Genomic DNA, 18144 nt, shown 5'->3' on the forward strand with positions numbered 1-18144 from the left:
GGAGGAGAGGCAGCGAAGAGAAGACAAGAGAAGAGAAGAGAAGAGAAGATGATGCTTTTGGTCGTTCAAACAAAGACATTGATGGGTTCCTGGACTCGACGGAACATTTTGTCGGGCCGGAAAGGCGCTAGTGATCCGCTACAACTTGCTTTCCACATTGATGCGATTAAACAGTTGTGCTGGTCCTGTAAGAACAAGATTCTATCCTTAAGACGTTACGCCTGATTATGGGACCGTCTAAAGAAGCGCCTCAGCAGCACAAGCAGCCGTCCCGCAAAGGCAAAAAGGCTTGGAGAAAAAATGTCGATGTGACCGATGTACAGGCCGGTCTCGAGGATGTACGACAGGAAGTGATCAAAGGGTTGGTACCATCAATTGTAAATATAGCTGGGTCTTGAGTCAGATCTGACAGAATTACAGTGGTATTATAGCCGAAAAGCCTTCTGATTCCCTCTTTACCCTAGACACCAAAGGCTCGGAAGCCATCCAAAAATCTTACAACAAAATCCACAAACCCCTCAAAGCGGATCAAATCCTTGCTGAACGTTCTGCCACTCCGGCTATCGATGGTCGAAAACGTTCTGCAGTAACCGATGGAGTACTTCAGCCCAGCACTAAGAGAACGAAGAATAGTGTTAGTTCTAGAGAATACGAGCGGCTTCGAGAGGTCGCATATGGGAGCCAGACTGTCAAAGACATCATCAAGAACGATGGCGTGCCTGATCATGATCCATGGGCCGTGAAGCGATCGGAGGCGGACGAACAAGATCCCAAGTTTTCGTACCTGGACAAGACGAAGCCCATTAAGGCCCCGACTACATTAAAGGAGGCACCCGTCTCTTTAATAGCAGGATCACGCAATGTTCCTGCGGTAACTGCGCCGAAGTCTGGAACAAGTTACAACCCAACTTTCCAAGAGTGGGATGCCCTGCTCGTAGCCGAGGGCCAGAGAGAGGTTGAAGCCGAGAAGAAGCGTCGCAGAGAAGCAGAGCTTGAGCAGAAGAGACTGGACCGCATAGCTGCGGCTGAAACCGAGCGAGAAATTGACATACAGACTGAGGATGAGTCGGCGTGGGAAGGGTTTGAGAGCGATTACGAAGGTGCAGAGAGGTTGAAAAAGCGTAGGCCGGAGAGGAAGACGCCGGCCGAGAGGAATAAAGTGAAGAGGAGGAAAGAAGCGGAGAGGAGGGAGAAGTGGGAGAAGCAAATGAAGGAGAGAGAGAAGCAGCAGAGACGGATTGGGGAAATTGCAAGGCAGATGAAAAACGAGGCGAAGGCTAGAGCTCTGGTGAAGGCCGAGCTTGAGAAGCCTGAGGACGTGGATGACCGGGTACTGAGACGGAGGAGGTTTGGAAAGGACGCGTAAGTCAGGTTAGGTGGTATACCCAACAAGTGTTGACGATTTGGATAGGCTTCCAGAACCTCCATTGGAGCTGATCTTACCGGAGGAGCTGCAAGATTCCCTGCGACTGCTCAAGCCAGAGGGTAATCTACTCAAGGATCGATTCCGAAATATTCTGGTCAGCGGTAAGATGGAGACCAGAAAGCCAATCCAGCAGCCGAAGAAGAAGCGTGTATCGTATACTGAGAAGTGGTCATACAAAGACTGGGATCTAGTTACATAACTGACGCTTGGGTGCGGCGGCTGACAGAAGGGTGCTGTCTCCACAAGACAGCTCTGAAGCCAGTGGACATGTAACAGAGACATAGCCAGGTTTTCGGATCAACACTACGGTACATAACAATATCCCCTCACTTTGGTCCGTAGGCTCCAAAAGAACGCATGTTTCCCCCACAAAGATGAAGAGACGGACCTGATTCTGGAAAATGGGCCTTCAGCGACTGTATAGGGACACTTTTTGTTGCTGAAAATGCCGAAAGGTCGCAACAAGGTTACGAAAGGTCAAGTGCACGAGGAATACCGAGTGAGATGGATTTTATTTAGAGACATGTGCACCTTTTTATAATGACCTCCATAGAAATCCCTCCAACCAGTGGAACACTCATTAACAACACAAATACAACTGCTTTGGTGATAATGTTCGTGGAATATAAATTTCATGGTCTTGGATCTTGAATTGACATAGCTGTCAATACCTTGAAGGTAAATATCTGACACTGACGTTAAACGAGGAATCAAGACATCTGTGACCGTCAAAGCCCATTAGCTTTCGATTTTGTGCCAAGACTCCTGTAGACACTAAGGTAGTCAAAGCCAAACCAACCTAAGAACATCTTGCGTTCGAGTCACTCAGACATCAACACAAGGCGAGCTATCACCATATCTTCGGTGCTCATCCAGCCCTCACTCAACGTACCCTGCCGACACCGAATCTCACTACGTATGTCATCTATCGACCATGTACCTGAGCAGGAAACAGCCGACGCACCGGCGGAGCAGATAGCAGTGGATGGCAGTATTGGCTCAGATACCGACACAGGCGGACCTCCTCAGTCAGAAGCTACAAGTAAGGATGAATCAGATACTAAGCACCATGCTCGATCCAACTCTGTCAAAAAGCCTGCAACATTCAAGGCGGTATCAGTTACGAAGAACTTCCTTGCAAAAGCGGGCACGCCGACCGCGTCAGCTGCCAAAACCAACGGCGATAATGGTGACACACTACTCTCCAAATCTAGAAAATGGAAGCTGATAGTCAAAGCTACAAACCCAGCGATCACGGGCAACACCCTTCCACCAGCACCCCGACCCCGGCTCGTCGCTAAGACCGCAAGTGGAAACAAGGTATCAGCACCCAAGCCTTCGCATTTCGGAACTAAGCACGGAGCATCTGGTCCAGACCCAATGCAAGTATGGAACAGGAACAGAGGTAAGATGTACCCTGGATAGCTAGCCCATTCGCCGATTCTGATACGATTTGTAGCCGCCCCCCAACCAGCACAGAAGCACTTTACGGACGAGGAGCTTAAACAGCAGTATGGTATACATCTCGCTACCCGATTGCAGGCGGATGGGGACGGTAAAGAGTCTAAATGGGCGGATATCGATGACGATGAAGATGATTGGGCGCCGGAGACGATTGAATGGAACGATGGCACCAAGATAACACTATCACAAAATGACTCCGCTGCCATCCTTGCAGAGGAACAAGCGGCAGCTTTGATAGCAAAGGAGCGGCAAGCCGAAGAAAACAGGTCTAAGATGTCTGCGCAGCAGATGCCCACCACTACCGTTGGGCCAAACGCGACCGTATTGAAGCCTCGTTCAGCTGCGCAACCCAGGTCTGGGGGACTTGTCCTGAAAACACCTTCAGACAAGCCAACATTGGTCGCGAAGCCTGCCGCACCGGCGCCTGTCAGGTCTCCATGGGCATCATTGCCCCCCGTTGAAAAGCTTCCTCCTGTCGACATTAACCCTCCAAGCCGTCCTTCTACATCTCGACCGCCACAGAATGATCCATATGGAAATAATGCTTTGCCTCCGCCACCACCACCACCTCAAGTAGCCATGGAAATTGCTGCAGACGATTTCACCCGCACAAGGCGGGATACTCAAAACGGGAATCTCGGACAATTATACAATGCGCAATCGGGCCAATATGAGCCAGCCAATACTGGTCGCCGAGGATCTGTTCGGAAAGATCAGAACTTCAGGCCACCGTCCCTACTTCAGAGAGGCTCAACGCACGACCAGCACGGTCCTGCAGAACCGTCCGCTGCTTTTCAGACGCATCGATCCGGAAGTCAGCAGGATGGCCCCCCTTGGACTCGGCGAGGTTCTTCCACTGTGAGCGGAGATAGTGGACCTCAAGGTCGCAGAACATCGATGAATAAGGGAACAGACCTGCCGAAAATACCCCATGACCTGCTTCAGCAGCGCCGAGAGTCGCAGCCCTTACAGTCCCCGTCAACTCCTGGCTTTGGACCAAACCAAGTTTCACAGCGCGCATCCTCTCCAGCTCAGCAACTACCCCACTCAGCCGTGCAATCTCCTGCTATGCAGCACTCTCAACTGTCACAAGAGCCTGGCTCTGCTACCGGACCACCATACCAAAATAGGAGCCTTGCACCTGAATCTACTGTTCCTAATACGCGTGACGATGTGGCCGCTCAGAAGCAGCTTATGAAGGAAAAGCGAGAATTGGCCATAAAACGCAAGAAGGAGGAAGAGGAGCGAGAAGAGGCGGCAAAGAAAGAGAGGATCCGGTTGAAGATGGAGAAGCTGGGGTTGCCTCCCTTGGAGGAGAAGAAGGAAGTAGAGAAGACAGCAACCGAAAAGAGAGGTGCTGAGTCGGCCAAGGTTGGGCAGAAGGAAACCGAGAAGCTGGAGGCCACGCCAGATATTCGCCAAGCTCCTTCGCAGCTGCAAGAAGCATCCCCGTCTATGCCGCTTTCGCCACCCAAACCGCCAGTGCCTGATGCGTCCGGAACGCCTCAGCAATATGGGATGATGAGAGTGCATGGTACCCCCTCAAATAACATACCTCAACCTGGTAGCGAACGTCTGGTCGTGGAGAAGACTAGGGTTCAGGCTCCAAGTCAGCTGATCTCACCGCCGGGTCTAGAAGCCAAAGCTGAACAAAATGAGCAACTACCATCGCCAATGGTCAACGGGGTCCATAAGCAGACGGATCCTCCCTCTCAAAAATCCCCTCCTGATGTTCAGCATCTGGTTCGAGAACAAAGACAACCTTGGAACAATGGTTCAAGAGACAACAATGGCTATCCAGGCTGGAACGGACAAAATGCTGGCATGGCGCGAGAACAATCTGTGTCGAATAGCGTATGGGGCCCGCCGACTCAACACAGGACCCTAGGCAACGGTACGTTTGACAGAAGCGTACAGAGGCCGCAGTCAAGGCAGCAAGAGCAGTTTTCATCACCTGCCCTTGCACCGATAGGTCCTCCAAGGCACCTACAGCGACTGCGAGAGGTATCACATGCTCGAGCCAATGACATCAGCCCAACACCGATGGTTGAGGACTTCCAAACTATTCCTACTTTCCCTCCTTCTGAAGCTCCCACACCTCCGAGGAGACCCGGGATCACCAGTCGACCGACAAGTGGAGACCATCAGATCTCGCCACCGCAGATTGGCGCAGGGGCACAACCAAGATCTCACATTAGCAATACCGAAGGATCATCAAGCCGTCCAGAACTCCCAAAATCAACCTTAGCTGCCTGGGGTAGTTTCCACGTTGCAGATGCGGAAAAAAATCGTCAAGTTGCACAGCAGCACGCGGCTAAACTTGCGGAGGAAGCACGAACGGGTATACGACAGGAACCTTCGCTACCTGTTATGAACGAGACTTGGCGACAGGTCAAAGTCGATGAACACAGTGGACAGCGGCATATCATCGGTGTCTCGAGAGTCCAGAATGCCCACGGTCAGAACGTTGCTCCGCAGATCAACGGAGACGTTCGCAGTTCCTCATTCACTAATATGCCGGGTATTGCTCCTGCTATGGCAGCCGGCGTTGGTCGTGGATCGCGTTTCTTTCCTAGTGCAGGAAGAGGCATTCAACCGCATTTTCAAGGAGTTCCACCGTTCTTGCAAGGCTATGCTCGGTCCCCGTCACCTCCACCACCGGACAATGACATTCATCCAGTGTTTACAGGTGACCGAGGACGCCCACTGGTCAATCTTCCCTTCATGAAGGAAAAGCCAAAAGTGAGGCTACCGCCCTCCGTCGTGTCTCCAGCCCAGTCTCCAAAAATGGCAGAAGTACGAGTAACGCCCTTGCGCGCGGCATCGCAACCACTTGTCAATAATCCCTCGTGGCAAGATAGGTTCAATGGGCTCCTGGGTGTCAAGAAGACTTCGCCGGAGAAGAAGTTTGCTCATGTGGCCGAATTTTCTGCTACGAAAGTCCCACTGGACTCGCCGGAAGTCCAGGTCTCCGCATCTGTTTCACTTCCTCCCAAGAATGGTGAGACGACTAACCGGTCACTTGAAGTATATTCCAAAGCCATGGAAGATGAAGAAGCTCTTTTCGAAAACCGTGAATTTGGATCGCTTCCAGCTGTACTGATCCCGAGCAAAGCACCAGAGATTGGGTGGTCGCCTGCCAAGTCTATGAGAAGAGGCCAGTACAAACAGTCCAGATTGAGCAGGGAAGTCGAAGCTACCAGCAAAGAGCCCTTGATGATGTATAAGGAGCTCACCGCCAACAATGGAGTTCCCTTAATCTTTGTCAATTTGGCTGGCATGACAGCCTCGAAATCCGTGCCCTTACCTCGCTCAAACGCACAGAATCCAGGCCATGGAATGCAACGCCCACGGAACGCTTCAGGAAATATAAAGCCGGGCAAATCCTACAAGCCTCGAGATATTTCAGGAAGCTACGGCCACAACCCAGGTCACAACTCAACTCACAACCCAAGTCACAACCCAAAGAACTCCCACGGTGGACCTCAGAGGAACATCGCGCAAGGTGGCCCAAATCCACAGACACGACAGTCTAACAAGAATCATTCCGCTTGGGGCCCGCGTCCCACAAATGCGGTTCACTAATAGCCGCGACTGTTTGTTTTTTTCTCGATGTGGGATGAAAGACTCGATCCCTTGAATCCTTCGTGGGTACTCTCAAAGGGCCGGTGTCGGTCACCAAAACCTAACATGGGCCATTATCCCTCACTCTCAAACATTTCTTTCGCCTCTCATCACACGAGGCTCTCACGTGCGCACATCAGCCAGGGGTTTAGCGTGTTTGTTTTTTGGCTTTCGCCACAGGTGAAGGCGCTTACTCTTCGGCTGAGATTATTCGCTTCCAAAGGTACTCTCATGTTTTTCTCCACATACAAGGGGAAAGAACGGGTTAGTGGGATACAGCATTTGTAATTGCAGAAAATGCATGGGAACCAGAGTCTCAAATACAACTAAGCATGTGCACACTACTTTATACTGGGTCCCGTATTGGACAGCAAATTGGCTGATTCATGATTGTTTTCTCTACCCCCTGTCACTTCTCGCTTCGTCTTTTTCTGCCCTCTTTCCCGGACTCTACTTTCCTCTGCTTGTCCCACTCCTTTTGCTTTTTCAGAAATTCTGCCTTCTTCGCCTGATATCCCTTTAGAGCCCTAGCTCTATCCCACACTTCCTTGAAGACCCTGGAAGCCTCATCCTTCTCCTTCCATGCCTCAGAACCCTTCCATCCATCACCATTCCCATTTAGCACCTCACCGCTTCCTTCACCCGCTGGGCAATACTTTCTCCCCTCCTTGTGATTGGCATACCGCCTCGCGCGTGTCATGCCCATCTGTAGGAACTTACGCGCCATGTCCATCCCAACGAAGTCATCTTCGTTCTCGTAGTCCAGGAAGGCGGTCCAAAGGTCCGAGGAGGATTTTCGAGCCAATCCAGGCGTACGAAAGCGCCAGAGGGGGAGCAGAGCGGATTTGTAAGGTTCGAATGTCAGGACGCCGGTTTCGCCGCGCCCAATTCGATAGCGGGCCCAGGGGGGTTGACAAGAGATGGAAGCGGACGGGGATGTGGACATTGCGGAGAAAAGATATTGTATCTGAGGTTAGCTATTTTCGTCCGTAGCGCTTGGGGCTGTCATGGACGATGAAATCGCCATGAACTACTCCTGACGAGTACAGCTTCGCTGAAACAAGCCGAGGAGCAGTGTATTAGAGATTGAGGGACGCCTCGGACAGTAGTACTAGTACCTTAGTCACATGGTGGTACCGTACCTTAGTTTGTGTTTTGGAAACGCCTTGTAAGATTAAGGCTTAATCTTATCGATAAGCCCGGGTAATCAGATTCCCAAATTCAAAGAAACGCTCGACACTTTCTTAACTTTACCTACATACTTTCACGAGCAGTCCATCCCGATAAAGGAGCTCAGTGAACAATCAATTTATTCAGCATCAATCTGAGATCACATAGATGGTGCTCCTCCGTTTATTGAAAAGGACAGAAGACCGTTACCATGCCGAAGCCTACAAGACAGAAGACGCCCAAGGGCTCTGGGGCCAAAGCAGACGATCATATCTGTAAGTGTAAACGCCATTTAAAAAGAAACCCCGATTGACTCCTGGTCTCAGCCGATCCTCGATTCGCAAACATCCAGACAGATGCCCGCTTTCGTTTGCCGTCAAAGAAAAGTACTCATGTTCAAATTGACAAGCGCTTCGCGCATATGTTACGTGATGAGAACTTTTCAAGTAGAGCCAAAGTTGATAGATATGGGAGAAAGCTACCAAAGGATGCGGGTAGGAAAGAGCTGGAGAGGTATTATAGAATTGAGGATGAGGACAGCGAGGGTGCAGATGGGGAGCAGGGTGAGGATGAGGATGAGAAGATTCAACAGGAATTGGAGAGGGTCAAGACAGGAGATGAAGATCTCTCTTCATCCTCGGACGATAGCTCGTCCGACGGTGACGATCTGGATGAGGCGGAGGAAGATGAGGTGTTTGGACTCCTAGACCAGAATGAGGGCGAAGGCGGCATACCAAAAGGAGAGGTCTCGTCACGCCTAGCGGTGGTCAATCTGGATTGGGATAATATACGAGCGGCCGATCTCATGGCTGTTTTCTCAAGTTTCGTGCCCAGCAGCGGCCGGATTTCAAACGTTTCTATATACCCAAGCGAATTTGGCAAGGATCGTATGCATAGAGAAGAAATGGAAGGCCCCCCAAAAGAAATTTTTGGTCAAAGTGGATCGAGGGCCCTACAAGATGACCAATCGTCCAGCTCTGAAGATGGAGGCCAAGAAGAGGAAGACAAGGGTGACGAGGCAGAGGACGAGAGGATTAAGAACTCCATACTGAAGGAGGACCAGGGTTTGGAGTTCGACTCTGCGAAATTACGTCGCTATCAACTTGAACGGTTACGGTACTACTACGCAGTACTTACTTGCTCTTCAGTTTCCGTCGCCGAGGCCATCTACAACGCCGTTGATGGCACTGAATATCTCACAACAGCCAACTTCTTTGACCTACGGTACATACCCGATGAGACGGAATTTTTGGATGAGAAGCCACGAGATGAGTGTGCGAGGATCCCTGATGGCTACAGGCCCAACGAATTTGTGACAGATGCCCTGCAGCACAGCAAAGTCAGACTCACATGGGACGCGGATGACGGAACCAGAAAAGAAGCACAAAAGAGGGCATTTGCTGGCAGCCGAACCGACATCGACGAGAATGATCTTAAGGCGTATCTTGGCAGCGACAGCTCTGAAGATGAAGCACCTGAACCCTTCGTCGTCGATGCTACCTCTGCAAGTGCGGTCAATGGCGATCATATAGACTCCAAAACACCAAAGGGTCCTAAATTATCTAAGAAAGATGCGGAGCGTCAAAAGATGCGTGCACTCCTCGGCCTTCAGTCAGAACCAGTTTCATTAAAAAAGTCGAACGTTGAGAAGAACGCCCCTGTAGGGGACATGCAGATTACATTTTCGTCGGGACTATCATCAGAACCGAACAAGGGCTCCGTCTTTGAGAACGAGCCAGAGCGAGACGAGACTACAGCCGAGAAATATGTCCGCAAGGAGAAAGAGCGAAAAGCCCGACGGAAAGAGAAGTCCAAGCACAAGACAGACTCCAATGATGCAACAGCGGATCAGGTAGAAGAAGTTCAGCCATCTGGCGACCAGCCAGATGCAGAAGATCCAGCGACCCAAGATCTCGGATTCTCAGATCCCTTCTTTACTGCCCCCTCCCATGACAAAGCCACAACCACCGCCCAACGCAAAGCCGAGAAGCGCCAGAAACGCGAACAACGAGCTGCCGACGAAGCAGCCTCCGCAGCTAAACGCGCTGAGCTTGAGCTCTTGATGATTGACGAGAAGACAGGTGCTCAGAACATAAATCACTTTGATATGAACGAGAGCGCGAGAGCAGAGAAAGCGTCGAAGAAGAAGAAATCGAAGAAGCGGCTGAGCGAGAGGGAGAAAGAGGCGTTGGCAGTGAAGGAAAAAAGTGCTTTCGAGATGGATGTTGGGGATGAGAGGTTCAAGGATGTTTTCCAGAGGAGTGATTTTGCCATTGATCCGAGCCACCCAAGGTTTAAGGGGACGGAGGGGATGAAGCAACTGCTGGAGGAGGGGAGGAAGAAGAGGAGTTCAGGGGTTGTGGAGGACGAAGAGGATGGGAGGCGGGGGAAGAAGGCGAGGAGGAAAGAGGTGGATGAGGGAGAGATGGATGATGTACAGAGGCTGGTCAACAGGGTGAAAACAAAGACGAAGGGCCAGTAAACCGTAGCTTTGGAAGATTCACCTGGCTCTCCACCCAAATTTGTGTGTGACCATGACTTTTTCATGATGACGATAACCTTGCTTTGATATCCAAGACTCCACGCTTAAGATACCGCTCACAGTTCGCAAAAACACGATGGATCACCTCACCAATTCCACGTCCTCGAACTCGCCGTAAACACAGGCGGCTTCCACATGAGCCTGTCCGGCTCAATCCTCCTTCTCGCAATCCCCTTTGCTTTCTCCTTCGCCTTCGCCTTCTCCTTCGCCTCCAACACAGCCTCGGTGAGGACAATGACATGCTGTCCCTTGCTGTACCTCAGCATGTTCAGGTTTTGCAGTGTGTGCAGCACGTCGTTTGTCGTCATAGCGCTGAGTGCGCCTATCTCCTCTACCGAGATTTCACCGCTGCCTTTGCCGTCTCTGCTGCTCTTTTCATGTTCGACGAGGACGTCTGTGACGGTTTCGGCCCAGTAAGCGCGGTAGCCTAGGAGACCAAGATCGGAGAGCGGTTTTTCGGGTGATCCCAGTTTGGCTTCGCGTTTGGAAAGCTCGTAGCTGAATGCTATCAGAAGTTTCCCAAAGCCCTTTCTTTGGTATTGTGGTAATGTAAGGATGCAGGCTACATTGTACCCCTCGGCTGATTCCTTTTCTTTGCTGAAGTAGCCAACTAGATGACATCCGTGTAGATCGCGAGTTGTCATGCAGTAAAACAAAAAAGGATCGACGTCGTAGTAAAGTGTTTTGTGGTCTAGGAAGAGTTTACTGAGTAGGCAAAGGTTACGACACCATCGACGTTGCCGGCGGCCATCAATTTCGAAGAAAGATACCGAAGAGTCGCGATAGATTTCGTTTCCTGGAGGATGGAGAAGGGTGCATTTTGCACGATGCCGAGTGAAGGTCTGAAGAGAGGCGAAATAACTCAGACAGAATTCGCAGATATGAATAGTGTCTGCGGCAGTGAAGTTGGAAGGATAGGGCGAGAAATACCAAGGCTCCATTTCGAAAGCACCCATTTGAATACGGTCAAGATTTCGCACACGGGAGATTTCTGTTTGGTTCTGGGTCATGCTACCACCCGTGCGAAGCTTCTCAATTTCTTCTTCACGCGAGTAGGGAGCATTATGCTGTGGATTCGAAGCTTTGGCGGCAGCGGCAGCATCTTGAATATCAACGAGATCGAGCTCGGAATCTTCGCCTTTGGGGGTACCCGTAATGATTTCGGGGGCAATGACGGAGATGGAGTTGTCACTGCCAGGGCGGTTTTCCTTGCCTCCCACTAGGGAAGGCCGCACTGCTTTAGATGCATTGCCGGAGGTCGTACTTAGTTCTGGGGTGTCGGAACTCTTGCGGCTTGCGGCTGCTGTGGTGGACGTTCGCGGCCGTTTCTGGCCCGCGGTAGATTTGGGTAGAGTAGCGGATTTTGGAGCTGGAGCGGTTGATTTTTGGGATTTCTTGGTGGGGGCTTCGGGTTGTGGCCACTCGACTTCTTGTGAGAGGTCGAGACGAGATGCCGGCACCCATTCTGTGGAAATTCAGTGAGGTTATGATGATGGATGAGAGCTCGTGAACATACCATCGAGACGTTTGTTGAAGTCTTCGTAGTGGACGCTTAGTTTCGAAAGGTCAATAGAGCACTGACTTTTAGATATCAGATCCAACGTACTAGAAGGTAGGTTCTCCTTTCTTGCTTTCTTTTATTGACAAGATTTCAGCTTTCCTTTTCTCGCCATCCTTTTGGTGCAAGTTAGGATGTCAGCTGATTTGATTTTGTCTCCTGATGAGAAGAGGCTCCCGTGGAGTAATAGCACTTATACGACATGGAAGGCACAAGTCAAAATTTGGGGGATGGTGTGCGAGCCAACACAAAGGCACACGGTTCATAACTTAGGGATGATCAGAGTGGAAGGCCAAGCGGACTGTCGCAAAATAATGAAATTTCCACCCACTTTTCCCACGAAAGCCTTGACCCCGATCCTGAAAATTCATGATATTAGCAACTGAAGTGAAAACACCATGGATCATGAATATATCATCGATGCCATCAATTGATTGTATACCTCAAGGTGTTGATCGTCGCCATGCCCTTTTCCACCGTATCTGGTGTACTAGTCCGCTCTGGGGATCCATCTCTTGGTGCCATATTTGTCGCACGAGTTCTGAGTACAGTTTCCCTGAGTTTGAGGATGAAATAGTCGTGATTCGAATTTTGCTGGATGAATTCGTGTTCAAGAAGGTTGAGCTTCTTGCGACGTTTTCAGGTAGGTTGATAGGGCTGAGGCGGTGAAAGTTGTCTTTGAGTGGTACGAGTAAGGTATTTGCTCTTTCAATTTACGCTTCAACACACCACCAAGAGTCTATAAGACCGATATTTTACGGTAGCACGGTAGGTTGCCAAACAATTGCACCTTGTCTATAAAGGCAAGCTTGGTAAGAGTGATATTTGCGCGGGTCATGTGACTTGCATTAAATTTGCATTAATGCTCGGCCTGCAGGCCGCGGCCCCTCAGACTGCTCTGATGGAATCTACACCAATGCATCATTTCCGTAAACATCGTAGCCTCATGACACATAGCGCTCACACTTCCTAAACTCCTCGCTCCACCAAAGTACGGCAAACGCTTTTAGTAAGGGCCCCACCCGGTCACCATGGGATCAGCAGCTTGGCGGAGAGAGCTACCATTTTGGGAACTCTCGTGGCCGTTATGTGCAGGATCAAAGCCAAGCTCAATCCGTTCCGGAAGATGCTCTTTCTTTGCTTGTATAGCCTTCTGGTTTGCCCAAGACCGATAATTGACAAGGTCATAGAGTGTTGCTTTGGTACGTTCACCCTGGCTCAGTAGTAGGGCTTGATTGACCCGTTGGGCCACCTCTTGACGTAGAGCTGGATCGAGCAAGGCTGCCAGAGGAGGTGCGAGATTATCTGGCGGGAAAATAAGTAAGGCCATTGTGCGCTCAAGGTCCTCTAAGAATTCCTGATTCGTAGGGGCACGTGGCGCAAGATGTGTAGTAGCGAAGGTCAGGGCAGGAGTGATGTCGCCATCTGGGGTCGCCGTGGCTTTTCGAATGAGTTCGATCAGCTGTAGGCGCAGCAACGAGAAGTGTAGTGCCGAGTCTTGATCAAGGACCTTCAACTGTGATTAGCGTGTTCTCCAATAATGCTTGCAGTATGAAAAAAATTAGGTAACAGAGTAATGCTCAGACTGAAGACTGAAGTAGTTTGAGTTGTTTTCTCATCAACACCCCGAGGGGTCTATGAGTGGTGCATGAACAATATCTAATCATAGCAATGTTGTATGCGCCGAGCACACAGATGACGACGAGGAGCCTAGGCTTACTTGAGGATTCAACTCATTGATCTTCTCGATCGCACTCTGGATATCTCCTGATGCGATAGCTTCGCGAATCTCCACACGCTCCTGTATCGAGTCCACGTCCAGCTCCGGCTCTATGTTCGCTTCAAGGGCAAACCTCTGAGCAGCTTCAGGGTAGCCTTCGCTTATAAGGTACTCCATAATGACTGCATTGAGATCGCTGGGAGGAGCATACCCAAGTCAGCATTTGTTCGAACTCTGCCGAGTCGCGGCGAGACCGAGTAACAATGTGACATAAGCTCGAGGTTGGTAGGTTCAGAGGAACAAGTTCATAGGTTTTCCGCACGGTGTATCGGAGAGATTCCCAACTTGATTTTGGAGACATCATGGTAGAGAGAAGTAGGAGGGAAAGGCTGGAGTTTCTCATGACGAGTAGGGTATAAGCAGAGCAACGTACGTCTTTGAGAGTTTTACATCCTCGATAGCTTGCTCGAAGGAATGCCGAGGAGGGGTAGCAGTGGACGTTGTGGAAGAAGTCTGCGATTTGGATGGTGGTATTCAGTTATTGGGTGGTGCTTGAATCGTCGAGATTTGTGAGACATACCATAGCGGGTCTTCGAGCGGCTGTCATAGCCAAGGCATTTCTTATCCTTTCTAGCTCACGTCTAGAAGCCTCATGTATCGGCGAGGCTGGCATCAATATGTTATGTGGAAGTGTGGAGGAACAGGAGAGGAATTTAAGGCTCCAGTGGGAGAGTGGTGCCAGTAACAAATTTAGGTGGTGTTTGAATCCGGGTAGGGCTGACAAGCCTTTTGGGGCCTTTTGTAGCAAAGGTGATATAAAAAGTGGTCAAGATACAATCAATGTATAACGAATAGCTGAGGCTTCATTTTTGTTGATATGAGTTGTCCTTCAACCAAGTCTACCGCGTGATCAATACAATGGAGAGAGCACACTACTCGCCACCCTGGGCGGATACTAGCATAATCGGCATAGCTGGGAGCTCTGGCTCTGGCAAATCCACTTTGGCCCACAAAATTGTCAGTTCGTTGAATCTACCTTGGGTTGCCATTTTGTCTATGGTAAATAGAAATCTGTCGTAATATAAGCCTGTCCCTCATTGAACGTCTAGGACTCCTTCTACAGAGTCTTGACCCCTGAGCAACATGTTGTGGCACAGAGGAATGAATATGACTTTGACTCCCCAAGCTCAATCGACTTCGACACCTTGGTCGAACGTCTTCAAGATCTCAAGGCCGGGTAGGGCAATCTTCGGCCAGAACATTTCAGTATCACTCATATACTAATCTCTCCAAAGCCGTCGAGCAGAAATACCCATATATTCGTTCGAGCATCACCGACGTCAAGATAGCACGGAATCTCTTTACTCCCCCCATGTATTAATACTAGAAGGCATATTTGCCCTTTATGATCAGCGCATACTAGACCTGTTGGACCTGAGAATATTTGCAGAGGCGGATGCCGACGTCTGCCTTGGACGAAGAAGTATGTTCTGACCTGGTTACCCTTATTGAGGCTTCCAAGCTGATGCTAAAATCAAGCAAGTAACCCGCGATGTTAGAGAACGTGGTCGCGATATCGAGGGATGCATCAAACAATGGATGTCATTTGTAAAGCCAAACTTCGAGAAATTTGTTGAGCCGCAACGCAAGGTCGCAGGTAAGAACTGCTATCTGGGGACCGATAGGAAGCCGGCTTAAAATGTGCACGTAGATATCATAATTCCTGCCCGTCTGGACAACCGTGCGGCTATCGACATAGTGGTGGGACATGTCAAGCGGACACTAAAGGAAAAGTCGAGAAAGCACCAAGAAGAATTACAGAGACTCGGGAAACAGGTCGAGGACGAGCCCTTGTCAGAGAATGTTCTGCTTTTGGAGCAGACCCGGGAGATCGTCGGGATGAACACGGTTATCCAAAACCCAATGACCGCGGAGGTAGACTTCATTTTCTACTTCGACAGGTTATCTAGCCTTTTGGTCGAGAGGTAAGCAAATTTCACACCTGGGAAGCGCGGCGTGCTCAAATTTCGTAATAGAGCCGTGGAAAACCTTCACTTCAATCCAAAGGACGTACTAACACCCCAAGGTTATCATTACAAAGGCCTTGAAATGGCCGGCGAAGTCAGCGCCGTCGTGATATCCCGTGGTGGATCGTGCTTCGAGACAGGCCTCAGACGCGTTATCCCTGACTGCAAATGCGGACGACTTCTCATACAGACGAGCTATCGGACTGGCGAGCCCGAACTACATTATTGGAAGCTACCTTCTGATATTGCCTCACACGATAGCGTGCTTCTACTGGATCCACAGATGTCGAGTGGCGGTGCAGCACTAATGGCAGTAAAGGTGCTGGTAGACCATGGAGTTTCGGAAGAGAAAGTGGTCTTCGTAACGTATTTTGCGGGCAGGATGGGAGTGAATCGCCTATTGAGCGTTTTCCCCAACATGAAATTAGTTGTTTGCAAGATTGTTGAGGATTTTCAGGAGAGGTGGCTCGAGGAAAAATATTTCGGTTGCTAGGAACGCATTTTCTTCCTGTCTTGCGTGTCAATGTGAGAGGCGTGCAGCAGTGTGTGCGGGACGCGAGATTTATTTAGAGGGACAAGAGTGGTGAATGAGGGCCGCACAGATCTACTGAGAACAGATCCTGAGCCTTGCACCGCCAGTACAAAACGTCTTCCACAGGATTTTCCTGTAGAAATTCTCTAGCACGTTTGCTGATTTCGAGTTGGGTAAGCTGATCAGGGCTTGAGAGAAGTCCCATTCCGCCATCCGAAGGAATCCATGTGTCTCTGGTTCAAACCTAGACACCCGATCTCCGCCCTGACTTTCACGCTTCATCACTCCCAGAGCATCATTTCGCTATCTACCGCCAAGCCATCAGCCGCAGTATATATTTTATTGTCCAATGTCATGCCTGCATCCTCTCCATTGTCGTCGCTCACGTCTCCAGCATTGTCCTCGACCTGGCGCCCATCTTCGCCCAAAATTCCAATCCCAAAGACAGCTCAGTTTGCAACCACAACGCCATCTTTCATGAAGTTACCATTCTGGCTAACATAGCCATCGTCATCGTCTATCATTTCGTCGTACCCGTCTCCATGTTTTTCATTAGCATTGGTCTCTTGCGCGTTGGAGGAGGCTTCCACCCTTCCATCTCCTTGATGCTCAGAGCGCGCTTCCTCCTCTTGCCTATTCAACTCTGCTTTCTTCTGTCGTTGCTTCTTCTCGTCAATCATCTTGTACTTCCAATGGCACAATCCATTTTCAAAGATGCTTTCAAGATCATAGCTTTGAGAATTGTCAATGATCTCCAACGTTGGCCAATCTCGTGAAGGGGGCTTACCGCCTGTAGTCCCCAGACACTTCCCACTTCACATTCTCGAGATTTTCCGACAGGCTAGCTAAAGAGCCTGTTTCAAACTCGCCAAAGGCCGTCTTTGCGCCAAAATTTGGAGATTCTGCGTGAGCTTCGGCCCCTTGCCAAACCCTTGAGCTTTACCGAAGTCAGTTTTGGTGTGGTTGCTAAGGAAGAACCTTTTGGCATTCAGCAATGGCACTCCCCAACAGAACTTCTTCCTATTCTTGGTGGTCACTCTTACGAAGACCTCAAGGGTCTGAAGGGCTGTGCAAGACCTGAGATATATGAGGACGATGAAAGGCCGTGATTTCTTGTGATGATGCCATCGGATGTTTCTAAGCAGCCGACGTCCGCAGATGCCAATCTTCTCCAGGAATTCCAAGAATGGACGTATGTAGAAGAACTCAAAGCCGTTTTTGACTGGGTAGACTCTTAGAGACTCGTTCCAGATTTGACGGCGAGTTCCAGCGAAGGCCAGATTGCGCCAAGTGATGGCGTCTATGTAGAAGGGTTTTGTAATTTTGGTCTCGGCACCAATGAAAGTAGGCTTCACAAAGATCAAGGAGTACATGTTATCACGAATCTCCCGTGGGAAGCTGAGGACATTGAGGCCTTGGTCATCCGTGACTCTTCGTGCCTCTGCGTCTTGCCCCTAGATAACTAGAGCTTCTCTTGGGTGGGGATGGGATTGACGCCGTCATGACCAAAGCTAAGAGTCATAACCATCTTCGCTATTATTGAGAGATTATTTTGGCGCACTAAGCCTGGAAAGTAACACACCTTGTCTGGCAATGAAGCTCTGCCTCGAGGTGAAAGTTATAGGTCAAGTGAGGTTTGTAGACAAGATTCTTTCAATGCTTAAGCAAACGAGAATGACGTGTATGATGAACGAGATGTCGGAAAACTCTGAAGTGCTAATGTGCTGGGTTCTGTGATGAGTGGTATGCAGATAGGCTGCAGAAAGTAGATGTTGGCGGCAATCTGAATGAGTAAATTGAGAGGAGCTTGACAACTGTTGTATTGAGAGAGACATGAGAGATTTCCTCCAAACGAGACTTGTGACTGGTCCTGTATGGTAAGGGACTTGTGGAGAGCTCGAAGGCTGTGAAGAAGATGTCTTGCTGTATGATTTAGCTGAGTACAAGGAAGGGGAAGCAAAAGTGTAGACCTTTTCTGCAAGGAAGTTGTTTGGGGTTCTTGAATGCGGAAGGCAGACTCTAACCAATCAGAGCAGACGAAGCTTACTTTCCCTGACAGTTGTATCGTTCATTTCTTAAAA

General features: G+C 49.9%; 8 protein-coding genes across 8 annotated transcripts; 4 read left to right on the forward strand and 4 right to left on the reverse strand.

Moving 5' to 3' along the window:
* Positions 1-227: 227 nt before the first annotated feature.
* Positions 228-1625, forward strand: HO133_007428 (uncharacterized protein; the record flags this gene model as incomplete). Its single annotated transcript, XM_037298319.1, has 3 exons — positions 228-361; positions 421-1362; positions 1412-1625. 3 exons carry the CDS (start codon positions 228-230, stop codon positions 1623-1625), a joined length of 1290 nt encoding a protein of 429 aa, XP_037156954.1.
* Positions 1626-2344: 719 nt separating this feature from the next.
* On the forward strand, positions 2345-6475 carry HO133_007429 (uncharacterized protein; the record flags this gene model as incomplete). The annotated part of the gene is made up of 3 exons (XM_037298320.1): positions 2345-2615; positions 2664-2831; positions 2886-6475. The coding sequence occupies 3 exons, from the start codon at positions 2345-2347 to the stop codon at positions 6473-6475; spliced, it is 4029 nt and encodes a 1342-aa protein (XP_037156955.1).
* Positions 6476-6923: 448 nt separating this feature from the next.
* HO133_007430 (uncharacterized protein) lies at positions 6924-7460 on the reverse strand (the record flags this gene model as incomplete). Its single annotated transcript, XM_037298321.1, has 1 exon — positions 6924-7460. The coding sequence occupies one exon, from the start codon at positions 7458-7460 to the stop codon at positions 6924-6926; it is 537 nt and encodes a 178-aa protein (XP_037156956.1).
* Positions 7461-7895: 435 nt separating this feature from the next.
* Positions 7896-10166, forward strand: HO133_007431 (uncharacterized protein; the record flags this gene model as incomplete). Its single annotated transcript, XM_037298322.1, has 2 exons — positions 7896-7959; positions 8011-10166. 2 exons carry the CDS (start codon positions 7896-7898, stop codon positions 10164-10166), a joined length of 2220 nt encoding a protein of 739 aa, XP_037156957.1.
* Positions 10167-10312: 146 nt separating this feature from the next.
* Positions 10313-12309, reverse strand: HO133_007432 (uncharacterized protein; the record flags this gene model as incomplete). The annotated part of the gene is made up of 5 exons (XM_037298323.1): positions 10313-11691; positions 11743-11777; positions 11833-11900; positions 12116-12143; positions 12227-12309. The coding sequence occupies 5 exons, from the start codon at positions 12307-12309 to the stop codon at positions 10313-10315; spliced, it is 1593 nt and encodes a 530-aa protein (XP_037156958.1).
* A 481-nt stretch (positions 12310-12790) lies between these two features.
* Positions 12791-14177, reverse strand: HO133_007433 (uncharacterized protein; the record flags this gene model as incomplete). Its single annotated transcript, XM_037298324.1, has 4 exons — positions 12791-13294; positions 13505-13700; positions 13938-14017; positions 14085-14177. The coding sequence occupies 4 exons, from the start codon at positions 14175-14177 to the stop codon at positions 12791-12793; spliced, it is 873 nt and encodes a 290-aa protein (XP_037156959.1).
* Positions 14178-14422: 245 nt separating this feature from the next.
* Positions 14423-16024, forward strand: HO133_007434 (uncharacterized protein; the record flags this gene model as incomplete). Its single annotated transcript, XM_037298325.1, has 6 exons — positions 14423-14563; positions 14614-14741; positions 14800-14987; positions 15048-15161; positions 15216-15489; positions 15541-16024. The coding sequence occupies 6 exons, from the start codon at positions 14423-14425 to the stop codon at positions 16022-16024; spliced, it is 1329 nt and encodes a 442-aa protein (XP_037156960.1).
* Positions 16025-16512: 488 nt separating this feature from the next.
* Positions 16513-17436, reverse strand: HO133_007435 (uncharacterized protein; the record flags this gene model as incomplete). Its single annotated transcript, XM_037298326.1, has 3 exons — positions 16513-16795; positions 16851-16965; positions 17214-17436. The coding sequence occupies 3 exons, from the start codon at positions 17434-17436 to the stop codon at positions 16513-16515; spliced, it is 621 nt and encodes a 206-aa protein (XP_037156961.1).
* Between the last annotated feature and the right edge of the window lie 708 nt (positions 17437-18144).

Source organism: Letharia lupina, assembly GCF_014066315.1.
Source record: "Letharia lupina isolate WasteWater1 chromosome Unknown contig_3, whole genome shotgun sequence".
Taxonomy (NCBI): Eukaryota; Fungi; Ascomycota; class Lecanoromycetes; order Lecanorales; family Parmeliaceae; genus Letharia; species Letharia lupina.